This window comes from Phoca vitulina, unplaced genomic scaffold (genome assembly GCF_004348235.1).
Source record: "Phoca vitulina isolate PV1807 unplaced genomic scaffold, GSC_HSeal_1.0 scaffold64, whole genome shotgun sequence".
Classification (NCBI taxonomy): Eukaryota; Metazoa; Chordata; class Mammalia; order Carnivora; family Phocidae; genus Phoca; species Phoca vitulina.
The window spans coordinates 2,692,143-2,719,322 of record NW_022589767.1 but is presented as its reverse complement, the minus strand read 5'-3'; the positions used below and the strand labels follow the sequence as shown (position 1 = coordinate 2,719,322).

At 40.9% G+C, this 27,180-nt stretch overlaps 1 protein-coding gene across 2 annotated transcripts in view; it reads left to right on the top strand.

Annotated features, from left to right (window-relative positions):
* The window catches only part of GRIN2B (glutamate ionotropic receptor NMDA type subunit 2B), a 409,231-nt gene that overhangs the window by 204,869 nt on the left and 177,182 nt on the right, over window positions 1–27,180 (top strand). For both annotated transcript variants that reach the window (XM_032391811.1, XM_032391812.1), the window contains one exon: window positions 25,828–26,426. In XM_032391811.1, the coding sequence (XP_032247702.1) occupies window positions 25,828–26,426 (599 nt within the window). The remainder of the gene's footprint in view (window positions 1–25,827; window positions 26,427–27,180) is intronic.

Here is a 27,180-nt window from a genome sequence, read left to right as displayed (position 1 = left end):
TGGGCTGAGTTCTCTCATGTCTGAGTGTTAGCTGGATACAGGCTGGTCTAAGATGACCCCAGCTGGGACGGGTGCGCTCTTCACCATGTACTTTCTCATCCTCCATCGGGCTGGCCCAGGCTGAGTCTCAAATCACGGCGGGCTTCCAAGAAAGAAAGTAAAAACGTGCCAAGCCTCTTGAGGTCAAAGCTGAGAACTAGCACAGGGGCACTTCTCCCACTTCATACTGACCAACCTGAGTCATGAGGCAAGTTCATTTCAAGGGGTAATGAAATAGATTCTGCCCCTTGATGGGAGGAACTGGACAGTCCTATGAAGGAGGGAGGCCACCAATCAAAGCCGTTGGCACATTTCAGTCTATCACATGGGGACAGCTCAAATTGAACTATTTTGTTCACATCACAAATATTTGTTGAACATTTACTATATTCTAGTCACTATTTCCAGATCTTTCCTGCCTTCAGGAAGCTTCCTATTGAGCAGGGAGACAGACATCTACATTCCTAGTTAGGACACAAAGGGATATATATGTTCTCTGTTAGTTATACATTCAGTTTTCCTTCCCCTTACCTGCTAAGGTGCAAATTCTGAGGGTATTGAACCCTCAGGCTCAGTCTTTCCTGGTTCATGAGCTAATCTACATCAAGTCTGACCAGCAGGTTCTAGAGTTGTGCTGCCTGGAGGGGACTTCTTTGTTTATTTAAAGTAATTTTATTTATTTATTTTTTATGATTTGCTTCATTACAGTGGAATAGATTTTGTTTCATGGAAGAGCCCAAAGACCTTCACCCGTCTCTCCAGGTATTCACAGACCTCAGTCAATCACCTTTGTCCATGTGCCCCAGGGTTGTGTGCCTAGATCATGGCGTCTTTATTACCATGGTGTTTTAGCTTTTGAAATATTTCTCTGTTAACACCTACCTAACTCTGCCTGTTGGCTTGGAGCAAGGTGTTGCATTTCACCTACTGTCTATCTGGGTTTCTCTAAAAATCCATTCCTGTTGGTATTTCTCATGTTCTGTATTTTAGAGATCAATAGAATGTCTGCAATTCATTACATAGGGAATCCTGTTGCCTATCAGCAGAAAGTAGGTATTGTACATGGTATCACTAACTTATTCTCTTCTTTATCCCTGGTGCATGAGCCCTTCCATTTTATCGTGTCCTGCCCCTTTGATTACTAGAGTGGGAGAAGGCTGAGCTGACCTGGGGGATCTGAATGAATTTTCAGTAAAGGCATTGAGTAAAGTGAAGCTCTTCCAGTTTTTTGGTGACATATTATAAACTTGTTTGATTTCTATATTATTTAAGTTAGACATCGATTAGACAAATAATAGTTTTTTATATTAATCGTATTTTTAAAATTTCCCACCTGGTCCTTGGAAAAATTTGGTTTCTTTTGGGAACCACAGTATCCTTGGGTGAAGTCATTGGTACTCTCTAAATGTGGGAAACCTCTGAGTGCTCACACAGTATATATATCCCTTCCTGTGAGTACTGGACAGATCCATTTTCTCCATCTCCCTAGACTAGAGGATGGACACCTTCCCTGTCTCTACCTTCAGAGTTTCTGGCTTGCTGAAGTACTGCAGCTTTGACCTTTAGTGGGGAGATATGATGAGGCTAGGATGTGATGGGAGAATAAAAATATGTGGGTGACTCAGGTCTAGAGCAAAGGGCCTCCGAGGTTGGATTCACCAGAGTGAAAGATAGCTCAAGAATGATGTACAAAGTGGAACTATAAAGTAGTGAGGGTATTTTTTTCCTCAAATCTGTAAGAAATGAGTCTCATTACATTATTGTCAGAAAGGGAGCCACATTGAATCACCTATTTTAAAACTGGAAAAGCTGAGAGATAATCTAGAATTCTTTTTGTATTTTATTATAGCCTCATCTCAAAGACAAAAATGATATCTTACAATCTGACAAATTTATCCCTTGAGAGGAGGAAAAGCATAATTCTGTTCATAACCTCAGTGGCAAAGATCATCTGAATATAGAAGAGGAGCATTTTCTCACAAACTGCTTAGAAATGTTGACAGTCACAGAAGCCTAGTCTCTGGTCACTACCAGGAGAGTGAGTGAGAGTGAGTGTGTGTGTGTGTACGTCAAGCTCCCCTTTCTCTTCCTTCCCCCTGTGTCACCAACATACGTCAGAAAACTAAAAACAATTCATTTTTCTCTGTAGCCTGTTTCTTTCCCTCAACAGACCTGCTGACCGGCCTATGCTTTCTAATTACGGAAAAGTGAAGCCTATTTCATCAACTCAAATAAATCCCGACTCTGTTTTATGTTTAGCCTCACTAGCTCAAAGTCCAGCACGTAACTCTGTTGACATAATTGATCCACAGACACTGAGGAGTGAAGATGTGACTCCAGTAATAACACATACTCTGTGATGGGGGTATGCGTGTGTAATTACCTCACATTTATGTTACAGTGTCAGACAGAACTGACTTAGTTTGTTCACATTCTACTACATAGATACCATATTAATAGAGTCTCTGAAGGAACCTTAAAGGTCACTTAGTTCAACATCTCATTGAATGCAGGAATCCCTGACAGGTGGCCCTGAGCTCTTTTTGTTTGGAAAACGTTGGAACATTTTTGGTGGCAGGGAACTTATCTGGATGACCAAGAGAATCCACTTCATTCAGATTGTGAAAGATTTTCTTTATATTGAGACAAAATCTCCTGTGCTGTAACTGCCATTTTGAGGGTCCTATTCTTCCCTCTGGAGTTACTTTTCACCATTTTATCCATGTGACTGCCTTCAGGTACATTATGATAACTCTCAGGCAGTCCCTGTGTTTTTTCTCCTTCAAACTAAAAAGTCTAAATTTTTTTCCCTAGTTCTCAAATTCATGCTGGACATTGGATCAAAGTGCCAGTGATCAGTTGTGTTTACCATTCAGTCCAATAGAATGATCATCTCCCTTGTTTGGTATGCTGTTCTTCTATTAAAGTAACTTAAGATTGTATTAATTGCTTCGACAGCCTGGTTTCCCAAGTTCACAATTACCTGAGATCCAAAGTAAGCCAAGCCTTCCCCATGCTCTCTTTGTGCAGTTGGTTTTATTTTTTTTATTATTTATTTATTTATTTTTTATTATGTTATGTTAATCACCATACATTACATCATTAGTTTTTGATGTAGTGTTCCATGATTCATTATTTGCGTATAACACCCAGTGCTCCATGCAGAATGTGCCCTCTTTAATACCCATCACCAGGCTAACCCATCCCCCCACCCCCTCCCCTCTAGAACCCTCAATTTGTTTTTCAGAGTCCATCGTCTCTCATGGTTCATCTCCCCCTCTGATTGTGCAGTTGGTTTTAAATTTAACCCAGTTCAGTACCATTTGCTGAAGTTGATCTCATCTTTTTAGCCTTCCATATATTTTTGAAGTTTGATTCTTTCCTCTGTTTTTTTAAAAATTTTTTTATTATGTTATGTTAATCACCATATATTACATCATTAGTTTTTGATGTCGTGTTCCATGATTCATTGTTTGCGTATAACATCCAGTGCTCCATGCAGTACGTGCCCTCTTTAATACCCATCACCAGGCTAACCCATTCCCCCAGCCCCCTCCCCTCTAGAACCCTCAGTTTGTTTTTCAGAGTCCATAGTCTCTCATGGTTCGTCTCCCCCTCTGATTTCCTCCCCCTTCATTCTTCCTCTGACACCTCCGTCTTGTTGTCATGTGCATATTTTATAAATTTGTTGAAGCATTCTTCTCCCAGCATGCTAACTCACACCAGACTCAGTAAGGATCCTTTGGTTATCCACTAGAGATACCCCTTGAAGCTATTTCTCCATCTTTTCACCAGGATTTCATAAGGGTCTTTGTTGAGTGTTGTGCTGAAATATTTGGCCACATCTGTGATCAGGAAATATTTCTTCTTGAGAAAAATAAAATATAGGTGCTGCATACCATGTGTAGAAAATGGCTTCCATGGTTTTTCCTCCTTTTGCAAGTTTCATAAACCATTCCACTTACCTATGCAAACATCTTTTATATTTCTTGGCAAAGTTGCTCTTACAACACCTTTTCTGAGCCTCAAAAAAAAAAATCCATTTTCTCTACAAATAATATCATACAACTTAGATCTGCAAATATTCTTGCTCTTAGATGTTTCTGACTCTTGGCTTTTGACTTTCTCCTCTATAAATTTTCCTGCCCTGTAATTTTATAAACTCTTGCTCTCTGTTAACACTTTCACCCTTAATAAAACTGAGTTCTTTAGCTTCCCTTCCCTCCATTCTATGTACATCCCTTAAATCCCAACTTTCCTGTCATTAATATTCCCATTTCTCCTGCATCTACAGGGTTGTCTTTTTAAGGAGTTTTGGGAAACATGGTGCATCTGTCATTTATTGTTGAAATGAAGCCATGACTGGGGATGGATACAGCACCTGCATTAGGCCACATAAATAACATTCTGTAATATTTGGGAGGGTAAATCATGGTAAGTGCTTTTCTTTGGCTAAACCGCCATGGAATACTGGCTGGAATTCAGGCATAGAGATTGAAGCTGCTTACATAAATGAGGAGACTGGTTTAAAAAGTAGCTCTGTGGTGAATAAGGATTCAGACGCCAGATAAATAAAAATTGTACCTTTGACTGTTTCTGTGCTTGGGCTGCACTGGGCTAAGTTCACTTTTGTGTTACCTTTGGTATGTCTAGGTCAGGATAGGCATCATTTAATCAGTTAAAGATAGGGGACCATTCTAAGTCATTATTTCTCCAACTGGAAAAAGGCAGTGGCTGGGCAACAAGTTCTTAGAGAAGTTTCTAGATGTGGTGACACCAGTTCTCTTGATTATACATTAAAATACTGTTTTGACTATGTTGAGTTAAATAAAATATGAAAACTAAGTTTACCTGCTTCTTGTTACTTATTTTATTGTGTTTATTCAGCAGTTTAAAACTATGTATGTGGCTCAAGTTATATTTCTGTTGGATAGCGCCATTCTAGAACTTAACTCTCAAGGACTGCTATTTAGCAACAAACAGATAAACAAACAAACTTGAGTTTTGTAATACCCATGAAGTTAACAAGGAATGAAGAAAGTTACAGAGCAGAGCAGTTTGTAAGTTGTATTGGGTCCTGTAAGGATGGGAGGATATATTATACCTGGAAACTGAAAAGGACACAGAGTCAATTTGGGATAACTGTGATGGGGTTTATTTCTCCCTGAAATTAAAAGAAACTATTTGGTCAAGAATGAATTGGTTTCCTAGAAACAGGAAAAATCTCAGAGCACTGGTCTTGGATCAAAGTATATGAAACCAGTGCAAATGAGAAAGTCAAGGGCAGGATGACCTAAAATAATGGGTTTGGGGTGATTTTACAACAAGGAAGACTGGGGAGAGATGGAGCAGCATTTTCAGTTAAATAAAATGGGATCAAGTAAGATGATTCTTATGAGCTGCCGGACTAAAGTTCAGCTGGTGAGCCCCAGTGTGGTTGAACAGTCATTAAATTATGGACCTACTTTTATACTATTTGGTAATAGATGATATATGATAATAGTATAGTTGCTCTGAAGCCTGTGAGTATACCAGTCCTTCCTCCAGGCTTTCCCATATCAGCATAAAGGGCTAATGCCTGACAGACCAGGGGCCCATGACCCTGTTCTGTCCCTAAGGCCACCTTGAGTTCTGATTGGCTGGTGAAGGTACCAATTGTTAAATATTTTGAATATTATCTATGCTTAAGGAAAACTGTAACCTGTAACTTCTCTAATTTCATATACTTTGCACCATCATGTAAATGATCAGAGGAAGTTGTATTCTCCAGAACATTTTTCAGAGAGAATAATATATTCTTCAGAAGAAACAAAGTGAAAAATCCACCTGGGGTGGAAGTTGAGTTTCAGGGATTTCAGAGTGAAAGAAAGGGTTCTGCTTGATATAGTAAGAGATTCATGAGCAAGGTAGAAATAAAAACATATATACAAAATCTCCAAGAATAGGAGGATGATAGAGGAAGAGGCGGGAGAGCAAGAGTATGGAAGTCCACTTTGGCAATCAATGTGGCCCGTCTCTAGCTCTGTCCAAATCTTACATGAAAGTGCTAAGCTCACAGGATGGATGAAAGAAATAGATTTTTTTCCCTTTATATAGAAACCAGTTAAGTCTAGACTTGATATTTCAACTGGCTGGGTGGAACAGTAGCAGATAATCAGGACAGACATGGCAACTTGGAGAGAGACTGAGAGAAGGTAAGCCAGCGGAGTTGGATGTAAGAAGTTAGGAAAGATTTTTCGACTCTCCTGGCCTAAGAATTGATATTTGGACCAAAGTCAGTAAGACTGCCCGAGAGTAGGAGGCACCACCTGACATGTGGGCTACAAGCACGTACTTAGCTCCTTAAATATCTGTGGCATATATTCTGTATTCTGAATATCAGTGTTCTTTGAGGAAGGGTGACAAAGGAGAAAGGCGAACAAGACTTTGGAGAAATTTCCCCAGGTGCCAGTGATGGAAAGGCACCAAACGATGTGGCACCTTCTCCTGTTTAATTTTCAAGGACTCCACATTTCCCACCTCTAAGTCCAAACTCTGCAAGCAGAATTCCCAGCTTTGCTTATAAAATGGGAATACCACTTATGTGAAGAAAAATATATGTGGCCAATAAATGTGAAAAATGTTTAGCCTCACTCTAATGAAAAATATGGAAGTTAAAACAACAATGACATATCATTTTTCACCGACCAAATTGGCAAAAATTTTAAAGACTGTATGAACTATGGAGTGTAGTGAGATCAGCACTTTCATACAGTGCTTACAAGAGTGTGAAACAATAGGACATTTCTGGAAAACAGTGTGTAAAAATGTATTAATGACTTTTAAAAAGTTAATATCCCTGACTGATTCTTTCCTAATTCTACTTCTAAGAGACTGTCTTTGTGACATCGATATTTAGACAGAGAGGCAGAAACAAATATATCCCTTGCAGTACGGTTTACTAAGCACTTACTGTGTCTGTCACTACACTAAGTACTTCACAGGTATCATCTGATTTACCCTGTGAGTCAGGTGCATTGCTGACCCATTTTACAGGTAAGGAAGCCATGGCAAGAGAGGCTAAGTAACTTGTGTAAGGTAACAACTAGCCTGTAGTTGGTAGAGTTCTGTTCCAACCTAGACAATTTACCACAGAGCTCCTGCTCTTAACCCCTAAGCTATAATGCAGTCAAGTGCTTACCTATTATATTATTTTACCATTTACTTTTTGCTTCTCTGCCAGACCATGAAAGCTTAGGCAAGAAGCTCCTATCTCTGTCTCCAGGCTCTAATCTAGTGTCTGGTGTTTATGAGGTCCTTGATAAATACCTGCTGGAAGAACAACCTAACAGAACCTTTATTGTCCTCAGGGCCAACTCCTCACTTACACTTAAACTGTTCCCACTTACAAGAATTGCCTTCTCAACCTGTGAATAACTGGTAGTCACCACCACCACCACTACCACCACCACCACCACCATCATCATCTTACCTGTCATCCATGAAAATGTTCCTGATTCCTGCTTATGTGTGATCCTTTTATTTTCTAAGCCCCGTGACTTTTATTTTCATTCACTTTGTGATAATGACGTTACACTTTGCATTATTGTTGTTTGCATGTTCTAGGTGTCAGAATTGCAAACTCTTTTCCATAAGGGATAGGTTCCCATGCATCTTGCATCCTCCTTAGTGCTTAGGAAAGGGTCTTCCAAGTAGTATTTGTTCAGGAATAATTAAATGCATGTTATGTCTTTAGAAGTAAGTATATAAGGTTAGATTAATCATAAAACACATTCCCCAACTAGAGCTCTTGATAAAAAGACTTCAGCAAAGCATTGCTTTGTTGGCACCATTGTATAAATTTATAATTTCTAAATTATATGTACTCTTACTTTGTACATTTGACCTTGCAAGATTAGTAACCCAGTGGGTGTTAATCCCTTCTGCTAGGCCCTTGTCCCCCAATTAAGGCCTATAAGATCATACTAAATGCCTGTTCTAGACTCAACAATTTCATTATTCCCATCCATATTACTCCTACTTCCTATCCCAGGGATGTGTGTGGCTTGAACCCACATTGAGCTAATGAGCCATAAAAAACCCACCTGGATGTTTACCTTTTATCTTATTATACTTCTGTTTTTTCACTTTTTGATAAAAACTCACTTGCAAAATTAACTAAATTGGTCCCAAAGTGGTTCTATCTTCATCTAATGTGTGTAACTGGTTTGGTACTCATTTGTACCAGTCATCAGCTTGGGTAAAAAGGAGGGTCACATCTTTTGGTTTTTGATTTCCTGTTAAAACTCTCTCCTAAAATAACAGGAAAAGCAATTTCACCCTTTGAAGGTCTCCCTAATATCCATGCCAGATTTCTGAAGAACACTAAGAGTTTACTCAGGCCATGGTTCAGCCTGACTCTAGTCCTCAGATGGAAAGAGAACTGCAGTAGAGCAATCTACTGGTAGACCTTGACCTTTTTTTTTTTTCCCCTCCTAGTTTGTCTTTGGCTTGCAATATTTCAAGTTGTATTAATTTTCCCCTTCACTGATCCCAAGATTGGTCCATTCTTCTGGGATGTTTATGTCTGGAAGGACTTCCAGAATCAGCCCTATACTGTGTTGAATCTGGTCCTCTTTTGTGAACTTCCAATTCTTTACGTAGAGAACATATTGCAGATGGCCCATTATGTCATGGAGGATTTCCTCATTTTCCTTTCCTGTCAGTGGTCTCAGTCTGGACTATATCAGTCTACAGAAGAGTTTCCAGTAATTTTGAAGAAGATTGAAGATATCAATCTCTTTTCTCCCAATAGGATATTTGACCCCTTATTACTCCCTCCACCTCTTCTCCAGAGATCAGTGTTGTCCATACCAAGAATGCTCCTTTTGCTATGCTCTAAAAATCTTTTACTTCTTCCCAAAGAGAGGATGTGTTTGTTAGTCTTTGGGTGCTTCTGGGAAGATGTAGACTTCTTTTCCAAAGCGATTCTCTGTGTCCACCTTGATGAAGAAGCAGCCAACAACTTTTCCTAATGTCACGTTCTATCTCACCATGGCCTGCCTCATGTATTTAACAGATGTGTATTCTCTATGTACAGACATTTCTGTGTTGACTCCATTCTGCCTTTTTTTGCACATGTACGCAGAGTGCAGGTATATGCATGCACAAACTCACAACTGAGAGCATTAGCTATTTCAGATAATGTAACAATTGAATTTGGGAAAAACAAGGAAAATTCAGGCCTCTGAATAGAGAAAATTTTGTCTCTTTCATAGAGCCTTGTGGTTTGTATATGACTAGATGGGAAGTTTGTGCCTGAGAGTCTGTGCCTGAGGATGGGTATATGGGAACACTGGTCACTTCTGCAGTTCTAACTATCCAGTTCCAACCCAACACCCCCACTGGACTCCAGCTGTTCAAGGGTTCCTACTATTCTAGTCTTTGAGTGTGAGATTTCCTCACAACTGTAATCAGTGACATCACAGGGCCCTTCCGGAGAATGGGCCTCAGATTATTTATTTTACCATTGAGGGTTGGTAAGAATAGAGGTTGAGATTTTGCTAAATGAGAATACATTAGGTACAGAGCTGGGGGTGGGTTTGATGAGGAGGAACAGTGTTGGTGAGTGTGATTATTTTTGTAGACCTGTGAAGATATTTAGAAATGAGTTGATTTGTAAAAGAAAAAACAAATCTGTTGCAAGGCTGCTGTGTGCCTGGGATAGATATGTACTGTCTTAAGGGAGCTGGATATTTAGAATTTAAATTTATTATTTCTGCCTGTCTCCTCTTACTTTGAGTTCAATTATTCTGCGTGTAGAGTGTTCTCACATATTTGGAAAGTGACAACTTAAGAGCCCATGCTGTTCTGGGTTGTACCGAAGGTCCAAACTCGGAAGCTATATTTAATCAAAAGAACGGATGCTTAGACAATGAGGACCCTAAAAATGATGATGAATTTGTCAACCAGTTTGTAAATAGATACAAAATAAAGCTTTTCCTTGCTTATATTTCTGGCCATCATATGTGGGGAGCAGAGTCACGCTTCACGTGTCTGAAAACTGACTGTGTGTCAGGCACTGTGCTAGGCAGCTTCTTGTGTGCTGCCTCATTTGATCCTCTTTACAGCTGTATAAATTAAGAATTAGCACTTTTATTTTCTAGAAGGAAATAATGGTTGAATAAATGAAATGATTGTCTAAATTCACACACCTAAAAAGTATCCAGATTTGAATATGAATTTTTTTATTCCAGATCCAGTTCTTTTTCCATAGCCCAAGTTATGCTTCTTCTCTTACTGTTTTTTTTTTTTTTTAACCTTGGCTTCTTAGTAAATCTTTTTATTTATTTATTTTTTAAAAGATTTGATTTATTTATTTGAGAGAGAATGAGAACACAAGCAGTGGGGGAGGGGCAGAGGGAGAGGGAGAAGCAGGCTCCCCACTGAGTAGGGAACCCACTGTGAGGACTCGATCCCAGGACCCCAAGATCATGACCTGAGCCAAAAGTACATGTTTAACCGACTGAGCCACCCAGGCGCCCCAGTAATTCTTCCTTTTAAAACCATGCAAGTTTATGCCTAAGAAGGGGATGTGTTTTTGTTTGCATCTATTACATAACTTGCTAAAGCAAATAGTTTTTAATCTCCAAGTAGACTCTAAGCCATCAAGTACATTATTTGACTTTCCCTCCAAGTGAATTGTACCAACTTGCTGTGCCAAGTTCTATGTTAGCCATTGTGTTACATACTGAACAAACACCAGTGGCTGGAGAGATGAAAGGAAGAAAGGAGAATGCTGTAATGTGTACTCTTGCCCTTTTAGGCATGTGCCTGAGAAACTGGGAGCTTTGCACAAAGCTCTGGTTGCAAGCTTTGTGCTGAAATGGTAATCCTAAGGGCTAAATTAAAATTTATTTGACCTTTAATCTCAGGGCTAAAAAACAATGTAACCTCCTTCTACACAACAAATTTCAGTGAAACCTATTAAATATTTCAGAAACGAGTCTTTCTGTCAATTACTCAACCACCATTTTACAGAGGGTAAACTTAATATTTTACCTTGTTATTTCCTGATGCCCTCAGCATGAGCCAAATTTGGTCAAAGTCAATGAACATTCAGTTCTTTCGAAGTGATCATGCACAGAGAGATCCGTATGAGATACCTGGGAGTTCAGAAGACAGGACTCTAAGTTTAATGGCTAGAGCCAGGTCTTCCATCCTAAACTCAAAAGGAAGTGGGAAATGATTTGAACAGAGCGCAGAGCAGCTGTAGGTACAATGAGGAAAAAGTTGAAGATTGGAATGAATTTAGTTTTGTTCAGGGTGTTATTGAAAACGGTACTGAAGAAAGAAGGGCAAGGTGGGGGAGATTTCATTTCTTTCAACTGTGGGGAATGAGATGTAGTTAATATTGTAGAAAGCAGGAGCCATATGCAGATTAGCAGAAATTCAAACAAAATAGAAGATCAGGTAAAATAAATAGCTCCTTCTCTGAACTGTTATGAGTTGGCCTGATGTTGCAGCAGCAGCCTTCCCCAAAGCCTAGTGGAGCTGCTTGTGGGGCCTGGTGGCCTTGGAGCACAAGGAGACCGCTGTCTCATCACTGTGTGTTATGTAGCCCTGCTCCTTATTTTCAGTGTACATGTGCAGTCTGCATATAATCTGTGGTACCTGACATCATCTGCCAGCTTTTTTTCCTTTATTTTGGGGGCACATTTGCAAGCAACTTTTTAACCCTTTCAGTGTGTGTGAAAGGGATGTAGTTTGGGTAGCATCTTACATAGCTTGCTAAAGCAAACAGTCTTATCTCCAAGGATACTCCAAACCATTAGGTAAATCATTTGTCTTTATCTCCAAGTGAGTTGTATCGACTTGCTGTGCCCAGTTCTGTTAGCCGTGTGTTACATACTGAACAAACACCAACAAGAAGGGCCTTGGGGGCAGGGTCTTAGGTGAATGACCTTGGATTACTAGAGGGGACTCTGTCCAGCCACCCTTTCTGCTCCAGCAGTTCTCAGGCTCAGAATTGATTCTCACCAAGGTGAAGGTCATCTAGGAAGATATTTTCCCCATGAAAGTGGGAAACTGTAGAATAAATTTCAAGCAGGAAAGATACAAAGCAAGAACATACTAACTCATGGTAGCCTTTTTATTTTTAGTTAGGCTCTTGATTGGCAGGAGCAAAGACCAACTAAGTTATTTCAGAAGAAAAGAAAAAAACCACACAAAAAAAACAAACAAAAACGAAAACAAAATACCAGGTAATTTATTGTGAGCCATTTATGGAAAGAGCTGGAAAGCTGTGAGGAACTAAGACCACTCCAGGCTGGCTACCTGCTGGGTCTCTCTCGAGGACATCGTGGTCTGTATTTTAAAGTCTTTCTGATTCTCACATGGATCTGAAGACTTCTACTTCAGGCCTCCTCTGCCATAGCTTCTGTTTTCTCATTGTTTCACAGTGCTCATGACCTTGCTTTGTCATGGGCCCTCATCTAGTTCATGTTATAGATAAAAGACCCGCCCATTCTTTCCTGGGTTTTGGTTCAGATTCCTGAGAGAGACAAAGAGTCTGATGAGCTGGGCTCTTCTTTTCAGATCAGGCCCAGACTGCTTAAGGACAGACAGGCTGCTTCAGCCAGGCATCCACTTCTAGTGAATAGTACTTGTGCTGTGCAGAGAAGCTGAGCCTGTGGGCAAGGGAGGTTCATCTGAAAGAAAAATGAGGCATAATTGATATACTCCTTGACATATCAAAGAAGGAGGCTTAACTGATTGTGCCTCTAGAAGTTACTGAGCAACAGGAAAACCCTCTTCTAGAATATATTTAATAAATAAAGCCAAGGAGGTATCTGAAATGTTTTGCTATGACCAATGCAGGAGCTCTTTGCCTTTATGTGAAGGAAAAGAGAGGGGAACCTGGAAGTTACTCTCAGGATTAGGAAGTTGAGAGAATTAAGGAGAGATGAATTTACCCTTCATCACCAAACTTCCTTACTGAACTCCTACACTTACTGAGCTCCTGAGGAGATTGTGTCCCACCCCATTTACACCTGGAAGCACCTCTGGTTCAGATTGTGTCCTCTTTTTTTTTTTTTTTTTTGGAAAAATGGTGAGAAACTGTGTTACTATGTTACTACTCAGGGATGCCGTTGCTACTATATAGCCATTCAATTTCATGAGGCCAAGAATAAAGATCTTAGAATATACACTTGCTTTGTCAGTAAGAAAGTAAGAAAAAAAAGAGTATCATGTTTTCTTAATAGACTTGGAGGCAGTTTTGAGAACTGATAGCATTTAGTAGTCATCTGTGTATTTTTAAGTGAATGGGGCACAGGGACTAACAAGGTGAACTCGAGGAAATTTGGTATCAGGCTACTTTTGTGAGTTGCTTGGATTTAAATTCGCAATCCTAGGTCATCTCTATGTAAGGAACGTTAAAATGATTGACCTCTTGACCAGTGTGCACAATTACCGAAAGCTATTAGAGAGCCAAAGGGGAAAAAAATCAGTGTCAAGAAATCAAATACACTGAGAGAAAGGAAAGACTAGGAATTGTCATTCCCCTAGCTTTTCTGAAGGAACACTGAACAGAAATCTTAACAAAATCACTTTGCAATTATTTGGAGAGAAGAAAGTTTTTTAACTGGATAGCCTGACTTCATAAAGGACAAGTCCTGTCATACTAATCCGATCTTCTGAGATGAAAATGAAAAGCTGGATAGATTTATATATAATTCATTTAGACTGTAGAGTGCTGTGGATATGATACTGTATGGTATGTCCATCAACCCCTACATTGCTGCGTGAGATAGTGGACATCAGACGCTCATCATCCACCTAAGGACAAATTTAAGGCTGACTTTAAGGCCAGTGTTACTTATATTTCTATCCACAGTCGTATTTGGATTGAAATGCATGGGTGTTTAATTTGCTGACTGCACAGAGCTAGTGGGAGAATTGGCAGGAGAGAGATAAGTACAAAGAAGCTTAGGAAATACAATCGTCCCACCATACTGCCCTCTGTTCTTATCATTCCTATGACATATTCTAAAACTCATGTTGTCACTTAACTTAGGAATGTCATCAATTATTTGGTATATTTTGATCTTGTCTTCCAATCAACTCACCCTAAGGATGAGGATGATGACTTATACTTCATCTCTACCTCCCATAGCACCCGATAGGTATTTAATAAATGTTTGATTGATTAACAAACAATAAGATCATAAAGAACAGGTTGTATGATGTTCAGTAGAAGAATACTGTAGGGTAATAACATGCACCAAATCTATCACTCGTTAGCAGTACCCATGTGCTAGTGAATGGATGCATAGGAGGAGTGAAGCTTAAGGAAATCATGAAAATAATCTGTATCACTAGGGAGAGGTAGAATTGAACTAGATGACTGTGATCATTCTGTGATTCACAAAATAGGAGGTGTAGATGGTTCAGATGGAGCTACAGAGATGATTAAAGAAACCTGAAGATGTATGGTGCAGTGGTTGAATGTGTGCATTCTGAAGTCAGACCTAGCCAGATTCTCAAACTAACGGTAACCTTGGGTGAGTTACTTAATGTCTCCAAAGCTCACTTTTTCTATTGGTGAAATGGAGGGTAATAGAGCTTACTTCACAGGGATGTGAGAATTAATTGACATAATACATGTATAGCACATCTAGTACACTATAAGCAACTCAGTAAATATTGTAATGGGAACAGTATCCTTCTTTTAAGCAAGCCATCATCTATCTTGAAATCAGTCTGATTTCATTCCATAAAAATTTTGAAAGCCTATTACATGCCTTTCATCAAGGAAAGCATGAGAGCCAATCTGCAGCATGATGGAATCAAGATAGACATAGGGAAGAATTTCTGAAAATCAAGATTACCACTGGCCTAAGTAACCGAGGAATATCGCAGAATTTTCTTTGAAGACTTGGAAAATAATCTAGTTCTACTTCACATTCTCCCAAACTGGTTTAATCGCAGACCTGTTCTAAGCTGGACTAGTGTCTTCTCAAGCCACTCTGGTTAATATCTGTTCTTTGAGATCTCGGGCTGGCATTATTTAACAGAGAGTTAAATAAGCCGTGCTTATAAAAGATTAACATATTGGCACCTTTTAGCAATACTGTATTAACATCAAAATGTCATTGCTGAGCCATAAGGATGCCCCCGTCTTGTTTTGTTAGCATGGATCAGGATTCAACAGCCAGCTAATGTGAACCTGATAGCTTCAGGTGAATTTCTCTACTGCCAGTTCTAAAGATAATGAGACTGTGTATGTAAGACTCATTCTTGTCTGGGATGATTCATCCATAGGCAGAAGCCCCACTGTGAAGGATCCAGATTAGAGATTAATAAATGCTACATCTGATTGTAACAATGACTCTTCTCCAGAGAGCTTTGAGCTCCCATCAGAGGAAAAGTATTCAGGTGAAATGCTATGCATTATAGAAATGTTTGAGACCACTAAATGTGGTTTAAAAACAAATAATCAAACTTCAAAATAAGAATGAGTAAGTGGGCCATTTGTTTACTTGCCAAGTTCTTATTTGCAAGAAGGATCTCGCCAACTTCGATATCTCTCTTGAGTGAAGGCTGCTGCTTGTCCTAACTTGGCCAATCTTCCAGATCAAGTCGAGATATTGACAGCATTTCACCTCCCCAAGACCCCAGAGAAGAATGGAATTTGGGACATTCCAGTGAGGTCTTTATCCATTGAACTATAGGACTGTGGGAAAAGAAGGCAAAGAAGGAAAGATACTCAGATGGGACTGCAGTGTTGACTGTAGTAGTGACAAGGTGGTTTCTGGAAATGTTGGCAGAGTTGGTACCACTGAGTCAGAGGGCACAGGCTGGGCCAGAGGGAGTGACCCTTGAGTGAGTTAGAACCTGGATCTGCAGTATTCTGTACCTTCTAAACCAAATATTCCTTCTTTGTGTGGGTAAAAAAAAATGCATATGTTGTTTCCAAGGAATCATGGACAAGATTGTGTGGTCAGAAAAATAGTTTCAGTTTGTTTCTCTCTGTAGCAGTTGAGGAGCTGGGTATTGGGTTCTAATAGATTGTGTCATACTCTCAGTGAGACTTATATCCCCATGCCAATCCAGGGCATGAGGAAAAGAAAATGAAGAGTAAGCAGTTAGGAACTCTGAACTCTTAAGGATCCATTTTTAGTGCTAATAACCAGCAGGCATAAATGAGGAATAGCAAATGTAATTTTCAGTATTAAATGAAGAAAATCTCAAGTCAACTTGGATGCAGCCAAATCCTGGACACCAGTTTCACTCTATTGAGGCTATGCATACTGGAATCTGAACAGTAAGTCTAGGGAAGGTCAGAAAGCTGGGAAGACTGGACTGAACCCTGCCAGGGGGCTGCCTGCCACAGCGTTGGGGCCAGCAAGCTCTGAGAAACCTGGTGTGATTCAGATTGGTGTGGCTATACAGGGATTTGATATAATAATGTGCAAAGCAGCAAACTGTTGGCACTACTAATGTGCTAATCATCTCACTGTTAAAGTCAGGAAAGGGGTGTCAGACCTCGGCTGGCATCTGCAGAAATAGGGAACAGGGGCCAGCATCAGGGAAGTTGGCACTTTGTCAGGGACTGTATAGAAGAGTTGGAAGTTCTGAGTAGGGAGCCTCATCCAAAAGTGATGGAATAAAACTCAAGACCATGAAGAAGACACTTCGTACTTTGGATTGGACCCATGGTGAGGCTGTTAGGAAGGAAGGCTTCTTCTGATTGGACATGTCTGTACTCAGCCAGGCTCACATTAGGTGCACCAAATCCTGGGCTTAGAGGAGCCCCATCAGCTCTAGAAGATGTTGTAAGTGAGAAGAGTCCTTGGCCAGTCCCAGTTTAATGATTGGAAGGCATGCCTGGTGGTTCAAGTTCTAAGTCCTACAATTAAGAGAGGCCAAGATAGGCAGGTGCTGACGAGCTGTTGAAGATATGTATATATATTTTTAAAATGCCTGTATGCAATTTTATTTTCATTTCTGGAGCCCTTCAAAATGCGTTGCCTCTTTTAGAGGGAGGACCAAATTGGTTTGGGAGATGTGAATAAATTCAAAGCCGCGTTGATTGTGAACAGCCGTACTTTGCTGATGTGAGGAAGCAGAGCAGTGATCAGTTTTCCAATCCAGGGACTTAGGAAAACCGATCACTGGATGTTTAGTGCAAAAAACACCTTCTCAGAAAACTTCTTTCTACCATTGGAGACAATGGCTTGTTAACCTGTGCCAAATGAGCATGATTGGTCCAAGTTCTAAATTCAGGGATGCTTTGTCTTTCTATATGGAGAAGGGACAGAAGCATGAGAACTCCCTGTTTTCCAGAGATCTCTTGAAAAACCCCATGTGTATGGACATAATCACTATGTCTAGAACCAGTGCTTTTGTTATTTTCAGTAACAAATTAGGTGCTAACACTCATCGCTTGATCAAATACAAAATGCATTTTCTATCCTTCCCCTCCTGTGAGCACCTTCCCACTTCTGTACTCCTATTGGTATGTGAATGTGATGTTCTGATCAAATATGTATGAAGAGATGGGAATGTTAATTTATTTGAAACAAATGTCAACATCTTTATTCTGAAAAATGCTGCTAGTACGTCAAGTACCATCAACAGCTTGTATTTAACCCTGTCCTTTCATTAATAATCACAATTCTTCTGTAAACTCTACCCCTTTGGCTCAAGTTAAGTGGAAAGACTTTGAAGGCATAGACAGTTTGGGAGGTGGTATTTCATACCTAATACTTTTTTTTTTTGTTTTCCTTTGGTTATATTGTTTAGTTTTACGTTGCCTTTCTTTTTATCCTGTTAAATGTCCAGATCGATATTAGTGTTAAACACACTTTTTTTTTTTTAAGTAGGCTCCACATCCAGTCTGGGGCTTGAACTCACGGCCCTGAGATCAAGAGTCACATGTGCTACTGACTGAGCCAGCCAGGCGCCCCCACACTTGATTTTATAAATTCACCTAAATAAACATAGTCTGATATTGATAATCCTACTGCGTAACGAATATGCTAGTTTAATATTTACACTATTTTTTTCTCTCTCCATTTCATTTTCTTTTCCAGCTTTTCCTTTCCCCCACCTTCTTCCCTTGCATTTATTTAAAAGTACTTTTATTCAACCACCGAACTTGATTGTTGCTGAACTTGTCAGCTTGCTCTTTTATAGAAAAGAACCTCTTAATAAAAATACAAGCCAATCCGTCTGAGAGTTGTTTTGATGTGCATAATGGAGTAGGCCATAGAGAGGAATTTTAATTTAAGATGAAATGAAATAGCCTTGTTAAGATTTTGGCAGTCCTGATACCTTACAGGCGAACACGAACACATTCTAGAAGTTCTCTTAGTACTAGCCAAGCCCTTTGCTCCCTTACTTAATTCTGTAATTCATTTGGGTATGCTAGTGAGAGGAACTCTGCCTTTTTATTCTTCCCCTCTTATTGCCCCCTCTGTCTGCCTTCTAATAAGCTTTCTTCTTGCTATTATGTTGTCTCTGAGTTCTGGAATAAGAAGAAACTTGTAGGCATTCTCAAAGTGAGTACCTTTAGTTTGCTTCTCAACTGTGACTTACACTTAGCAATTGAAGCACATCCAAGAAGGAGACTCAGTCAGGGAGCAAAATGGGGCAAAATTCAAGGAGAAAACCAAATTATCTTCAGAAAAAGCAAATAAGAAAAAGAATGCTGGCTTCTGCAGGAGTTGTTTAGTTGTCCAAAATGGGTCTTAAACTAGCCCAGTCTGCTTGAATTTTTGTTCCTGGGCTTTTGAAAACCCAGAGTGTTCTCCTTTGTGTCCAAAGGTTTAAAAAAGAATGGATCTGGCATTTAGCAGGCAGGAAAGATCCTCATTCTCCACCAGTGAGCTTCCGTCATGTGTTTCAGTCATGATATTTCTGAGTAATGGCAAGGCTGGAGAACATCAGGCATTTTCCCTATCTTGCAAGGCATTGCTCACAAAACTCTGACACTATTCAAAGCCACCCACAGTAGCTAACACCTGCAGCCTTAGTCACCTGAAAAAATGATAGTGTGGAATCAGAATTTCTAGTCCCCAAAGGATGGGGTTTCTTGGAGTTAGGTGGGGAGAGAACATCCTTCCCTTATTTTGGAAGAGAAGAGATTTGTCCTCCATATTCTGCTTCTACTCTGCTTGGTGTGGAAGAAGGAAAGAAGAAATAGCCAGGAGCAGGTAGGCAGGTGGACAACCCTCACCCCTCATCCCATCTTAGGGCAGATGGGTAACATTCCATACTTGTTTCCTAAATCTGGTGGTAGTGGAGAAAGTTTTCAGATAGTCTAGCAGTTCTAGCCTTTTATCAAACACAGATCCTCCTAAAGAACTGAATTTAGAAGGAGAACAGGATTTTCTTCACTCATATACTAGGAGGAGGGACTAGAAGGAAAATCAGATTTATTTAATCTGATTCTGTTAATGTTCTAGCAGGATCCTAATCCCTATGATGTTAGGAAGTCCTCCGATCTGAATAATGTGAAAGATTTTGTGATACTAAAAAAACATAATCTCAATGGGAAGCCAACAAAGATAAACTAGATTTGAGAATTATCTGGTTGCAACATCAGTTACTACATTTTTAAATTCAACAAACATCTACTGGGGCCCCGTTTCAGGTACTGAATTGTGGCAGCGAACAAACAGTGATCCCTGCCCTCCTGGTGTTTACACTGTAGTTGGGAAGAGGCAGTAAGTTCATAGTAAACATATCAAACTACTCATGTAGTCTGTCAGATGGTTATAAATGCTAAGGCAACAAGAAAAAAATGGAGCAGGATAAGGGGATCAGGCAGGTGTTGGTATTCCTTGGTAGGACCAGAACTGGGCTTTGTTGAGAAGTTGAGGTTTTAGCAAAGACTTGAAACAGGTGCGTGTGGACACATGGATAGCTGGAAAAAGAGGGTTCCAGGCAGAGAAAATACCTAGAATAAAGGTCTGGAGCAGGAGTGTGTATGTTCAAGAGAGGTCAGAGTGCCTGGGCAGAGTGAGAGGAAGGGTGGGAGGATGGGATCCGTGGGGCAGTGGCGGTCCAAATCAAGGCTGTTGGCTTTTTCTTTTTAGTGGATTGGGAAGTCATTGAGGGTTTGGGGCAGAGAATAACATCTTATGATTTAAGTTTTAAAAGGATTGTCCTGCTCCTTTGTTGAGCATGGTCTATAGGGGGCTGGAGGGCAGAGGCAGGGAGACCACTGAGTAGGCTCTTACAATGACTGACTGAAGGATGCTGGGTGGCTCAGACAGAGCTGGTGAAAACAGGTGGTGTTCTAGATGCATTTTGAAGGTCAGCATTCAAGGTTGGTTGATTGGATATAGGGTTCCAGAGAAAGAGAGGAGCTGGAACTGGATTGACTTGCCTTTAACTGAAATGGGAAAGACTGAGTCCAGTTTTGGAAATGTTGGCCATATTTCTAAGATACCCAAGTGGACATGTAGAATAGGTAGTTTGATACATAAATTTGAAGATTTGGAGAAGTGTAAGAGGGATTGGCATATAAATAGGGTTTAAATCAGGAGATTGGATGAGATCTCTGAGGAGGTGAATGTTGATAGAAACAACATGAGGACCAAGGCTTCACCCTGGGGGACTCAGCTTTAAAAAGTCAGAAGGAAGATGAGGAACCAGCAAAGGAGAAAGAGGAATAGCAGCCAGTAAGCTAGGAGGAAGGTCAAGAGAATGTGAAGCTCTGGAAACCAAGGAAAGAAAGCCTAGCTAGGAGCCAAGTGATCAGCCATGTCAAATGCTCCTCATAGGTAAGGATGAGTGCAGGAGTGTTGACAACACTGACTCCATCTTTGGCCCCACGCCTTGTGCCCCTCTCTGGTGCCCAGGTGGCAGGCACCCCTTGAGATAACTAGTAGAGGTCCCCTCTGGTGCACAGATAGCCCCACTTTAGATGACTACCCTGTGACCTCATCATCATGCTCCTCACTCCACAAAAGCTGGGGACTGAGGTCTGGATAAGGATGGAGAAGAGCTATGTAGTGCTGTGCATCATCTGTCTGCACATTCCTCTCCATAAATTACTCTGAACAGAACTCTGTAAATGGTATGGAATGGCTTGCTATGTTTTTTGGCATTAAAGTGTCTTCTCAATCTGGAGGGTACATTAGTGACTCTAACAGTGATTGCAGATGGACATTGGAGTTGGCAATATCAAGGTCACCTCTGCCTTTCACAAGAGGAGTTCTAGTGAAGTTGAAAGTTTGGTTGGAGTTAGTGTAATACAGAATGGGAGAAGAGGAATTGGAGGAAGTGAGTATAGATGATGTTTTCAAGAAATCTGTGGCAGAGGAGTAAGGAAACGGCCATTAGTATTTTCTGCCTGTCTGCCTGGCTCCAAGCGGGATCCCTCACCTTTTATAAAAGAGTGGTTTATATATATATAACTATTCAGGCATAGCTGATTTCTATGAGGTCAATATGTGCCATCAGCGTAGAAATTTGAAACCAGATGAGACCATCGGTTATTTCAGTAATCTCTCACCCAATAAAGGAACCTTCTTTTTTAATATTAATACAAAACCATTTTTTTTTCCTATGCCACCTAGGGATCCAGAGATGAATAAAGCACAGCTCCTGCTCTTGAGAAACATGTTTTTTAGTGGGAGGAGAGAGGCATGTATGCTTCCTGTGTGATAAATATTAAGATAGAGGCACATACCAACTTTTGTGAAAGTACAGGGCAAAGAGAACTAACTTACCTGGGGAAGTTAGGAAAGAGGATATGCATGAAAACCTGACACTTGAACTAGACCTTAAAGGTGAGCGTGATGTTTTCCAGGCAGAGTGCTGGGGAGAATCTCTTTATCAAATAATAATCCGGCTCCTGTTCAAATGCTTATAGCAACAGAGAGCTCACTGCCTGATGAGTTTCATTCCATTCTAAATAGCTATAATTGTTGCACACCTGTTTCTTCTATTGAATCAAATAATGATGTTTAATATTTCTACTCATTAGTCCCAGCTTTCTCCTCTGGAACTAATGGGCAGAGACTTGTCTTTCTAACATATAGGCCATTTCAGTGTTTGAAAATAGATATCATGTTTTCTTTTAAGACCATCTCTCTTCCATTTTGAAAAAGGGAACTGAATAGTCTCAGGTTGGGTTCCCTGAGAAGTGGACCCTGAGACCAAGGTGAACATACAGGAGGTATTAGGGAGTGTTCTTGAGCTCATCGCCATGCAAAGAGAAGATCGGGCAGGAGTGGGCAGACGGAGAAGGAAAGATATGATGCCGTTCTAATGGAAGCTCCAGCCAACCCTGTGGGAAGTTCTGAAAATTGACTGATCCTTCAGAGGTGTCTAGAGTCAGGGCAAGAGGACAAGGTCTTTCTACTCCATGACCAGCAGTCATTCAGGGCAGTTTATCCTGGAAAGGGGGCATGAATTTGGGCAAGGTGGTTCTCTCCAGCTGATAAAATTCCCAAAGTGGTCTGACAGCTAAAATCTATTGCCAGGGGCATTAGCAGCAGCTTCAGTAGTTAATCCTTCATTTCAGAAGTGGGTCTGTAGGGGATCTGGGGGATGCAAAAGAGGAATCTCCCATACTGATAACTCTGTTTTGGGGACCGATAATAGAATGAAAAAGGACTTGTTTTTGTTTCTTATTAGCAAATAAATACCATGAACATCAAAGTGATGGGGGGTTCAAAATAATGGTTCTAGACAGATGGGGTCTACTGTACAATTCTATCTTCCCTGTGTTAATTATCTCAGTCATGGTGGCCCTTTATACACAAATGCTTTACAGATGCTCAAAAGGCAAGGTGAAGAAGTACATTCATGCAATAAATGTGACTGGGAATCTTCATTAGGAGATAAAAATGTAAGTGGGGAAGCATAGTGAGCTGCAAACTGAATTATATCCCTGTCCTTCATCTTAGAAGATGACACTTCTTGTGGTGATCGCAGTGCAGGCTGGGTGCCTGCGAAGATGGATGCGTGGCCACCAGTCCTTTCCACTCCACGCACACATGAAGATTGCTCTTTGATTTGTGGCTTTGGCCATAATTTGCAAAGCCTGTCACTGCCTGCAACTTACAGTTAGCCCAAAGCTTTGTTGAAAAAGAGCTGTCCCATTCCCGACTTCTGTATACCAGATTGATATGTCAACTAAATTAATAACACTGGACCGCTCATTATACCGAAAACATTTGCCCAAGCTATAACTCTGTCTCCTGATTTCTGTTTGGCTTCATTAACCTCTTCTTGATGCCACAGATAAAATGGTCATGTAAGGCATCCTCTTTTTAATGAAGGATTGGTAAGATAAAAAGTTGAACGGGGCATCAATGGGAGAGAGGAGTCAGAAAGGATGATTGTGGAGGATGGTAGAATTAGGTAAGAGGAGGGTATGGTGGGGGTGAGCTGGAGCCACATTAGTTTTTCTCTCTTCTTACTTTAACCTTATATTATTGGGTTTCTTTACATAGTAGCCAGCGGTTTCTTTAGGAGCTCATTCATAACTGTGAGAGGGTTTTAAGGGAAGACTAAGAGAGAAGAGGGTGGGGTTGGTATATACTAGATTGGTTTTCTTTTAAATTTATTTTCATTACCATGGGCTCATTTACTATGGACCCTCATGGATTATTTCTCAGGGCCATCTCTCCCTGTGTATTTGAACCAGCTGTGGTCTCACAATAGATGGAGAGTTGTGGGTATTCAAGAACCTCCTTGTGATAAGGTATGTTCCCTTATCATAAAACGGGTTAAATTCCTTTGTTTACAGTTGGGATTCCTTTCACCCTTAGCCTGTACATTTTAAGGTATATTCAGAAGCTTTTGTCACTTTGTTACATCCACTAGGTTTTGCGAAAACTCAAGTGGAAAAAGGGAATTTTGGGAATCCTCCAATGAAACATTGTTTGGAAGTAACAGGAAAACAAATAGCTTTTCCTCTAAACTCTTTCAGGGTGGGTGGTTCTGTCGCTGCCCTTCCTTTCCTGTTGTGGTTCTCTGTAGACTCCTGACAAGTCTTGGAATAATTAAACTTTGTTGTCCTGGAATCCCCCTATAATCCTATAACCTAAGGACAAAGCCAGCATTACCTGAAGAATAGTACTTGTGTTGTAGTAGGAGACCAGGGGCAGGTGGGTCAGGGGGCAGGGGCTGGCTGCAGTTTGGAATAAGCACACATGAAGTCCTTATTTTATTCTGAATGAATTCCCACTCCTCCCCACCCGTTCTTCCTGCTCTACACGCTCTACCTCTCTGAATTCCCTGGTCCTATGAGACTCCTCTCTGACCGTATGTTTAAGCCAGAGGAGGGAGCTATGATAAGCACCATTTTACCCCTAGCAGAAAGAATTGCCCTCAAATGACTAACCGTCTACTGTTTCCTTCTGGATTGCCTGTGGGAAATGTGAAAAGTTCAAGCCACATGAAGCAATCATAGCTCTGGCAGAGCCAAGGGGCGGGTGGCTTTCATTGCCGGATCAGGGTCTCTGGATACCAGCTGGCTATTTCCCAACCTGTATTTTTTTCAATAGTGGGTGCCCCCCAAATACTCAGCAATTTCTCGGCTGTACAGGAATATGTTCCTGAACTAAGAAATCGCTGTATAATTTTGTTTAAAAGCCTGGTCTCTTGTGACTGTACTTTGAAGCTCTAGTCTGGGGGATAGAAAAGAACTGCCCCTTTTAGAAAGACACAATTTTGTTCACCTGGATTGTTATAAAATGGAGATGAACCGTCGGATAAAAGATTGGGGCACTGACAAGAAAAGAGATGCCATTACCCAGGAGGAAGTCAGGGGAAAATGGATTGAGAAAGAAGAACAAGGCCGAGAGGGTCTTCATCTTGTTGTTTCAGATTCTTCTAGCTGGAAGGCAGAGATAAAATGCAGGACTTGACATGTCAAAACAGCAGGTGAAATACAGCTTAAAATGGAAGAAATTTAAAATGGCTTTTCCCTCAAAAGGAGGGAGAAAACATAAGATTCTCAGAATTGACAGAAGGTTATGTGTATAATACACAGGTGAGACTGAGACCCGTGGCATTAGACAGGTAAGAGGAAGAATAATCTTCTATGTGCAGCTCTAAAATAAACCCTAATCATACATGAGCTTGAATCCAAGACCTTCTAACTTGCAGCTTAGATATACTGTTTGCGTCTTACTCTAACTTGCATATCTCATTATCACAGTGGAAAACGGAAAACTCAATGTGCTGTTAATTCAACAGTTATCTCTTTATAGAAAATACACTGACCCAATCTTATAATAAAGTCCCATGTGCTTACCACCGACCTGCTAGGCCATGGTTATAGCGCCCCTGCCCATAGGTTTAAGCATAGATGGATGGCATTCCCATTTATTCACTCTGAGTGATACACATCCACAGTTGTGATGAGTTCAAAAGGCTCAAAAAATGAAAAGTGTGTGTATCCCTAGAACTCATTTGGCAGTGAAACCTGACCCAAACTGATGTGAGGCCATTTAGAGTCTTTATCCCCCTTAAGGCGACTCTTTATGTGTGTCCCAATAGAAATATTCACATATTTGATTGTGGGAAGCTTCCCTGTGCTCCGAGGATTTCAGACAATGCAAATATAGACCTATGTTGATTTTCCCCCTCAAATCTAGGAGGTAGTTTTAGGAAGAAAGGTATTAGAAATGCTTGCAATTCAAACACCCCATTTTAAAAGGCATGTGAAAAAGTAAACAATGAACACAAACCTTTGTATCCAATTGATTCAAGCTCTCCCTTACTAAATCTTTGGTTTCTTTCTTTTCTTTTCTTTTTTTTACCTTTTTACTATTCTAGGATGAATCCTCCATGTTCTTCCAGTTTGGCCCATCAATTGAACAGCAAGCTTCTGTAATGCTCAATATCATGGAAGAGTACGACTGGTACATCTTTTCTATTGTCACCACCTACTTCCCTGGCTACCAGGACTTTGTAAACAAGATTCGCAGCACCATCGAGAACAGCTTCGTGGGCTGGGAGTTAGAGGAAGTCCTCCTGCTGGACATGTCCCTGGATGATGGAGATTCTAAGATCCAGAACCAGCTTAAGAAGCTTCAAAGCCCCATCATTCTTCTTTATTGTACTAAGGAAGAAGCCACCTACATCTTTGAAGTTGCTAACTCCGTAGGGCTGACTGGCTACGGCTACACATGGATTGTGCCTAGTCTGGTGGCAGGGGATACAGACACGGTGCCCTCGGAGTTCCCCACCGGGCTCATCTCTGTGTCCTATGATGAATGGGACTATGGCCTCCCTGCCAGGGTGAGGGATGGGATTGCCATAATCACCACCGCTGCTTCTGACATGCTGTCTGAACACAGCTTCATCCCAGAGCCCAAGAGCAGTTGTTACAACACCCATGAGAAGAGAATCTACCAATCCAACATGCTAAATAGGTGAGTGTGGGACAGAGGGCGCCCTGATGGCAGAGGTCAGGGGAGGGCCTTCAGGACTGGGGCTGGAGGTTCGGAAGCGCTGGGAAAAGCAGTTCAAGATGTCAGAGGTTGAAGGCCAGCCACGGGGATGGCAGTTGTTGGTGATGGCGGGAGTGTTTCAAGTCCAAAGCTTGCTGTGCTGGGTTCCTGTTCTAAGAAATACACAACATCTCCTGCTTATTGATCACTTGCTAAGCGCTAGGTGTTACTCAAGGGTCTTGCAGGTTTGACCTCATTTAACCTGCAAAGCAGTACTCTTATTAGGCAGCTGTTAAAGAGTTGCTTCTATTTTATGATCCAAGTGAATAAGGTTTGTAGGTGTAAACTGTCCACAGTCAGTCTCCAGGGAAGAGGTTCAGTCTGGAATTGTGGCCAGGCCTCTGGGGGCCCCTACATACTTGACCGCCATTAAAGACACAATGGGCATTGACATGAGAGAGGACCTACCAGTCCCTTTACTTAGGACTACTGCTGTACTGGGGGGGAATGGACAATAGGTCACATGGGTCTGGAGGCACATGAAGAGGGTCCTTCCCTTGGTTTTTGTCTCCTTCCCTTCTCTCTGCCTTTTAAGTGTGAGAGTGCTGCCAGAGAAGCAACTTCTATAGTTGCTCTCAGTCTGATTTCTTCAGTAGGAAGGAGACATGGGTGGAGTTCTGCTCCCCTGGCCTCACCTCATAATCCGGCCGTGACTCCAGCGTATCCTCTTGCGGGT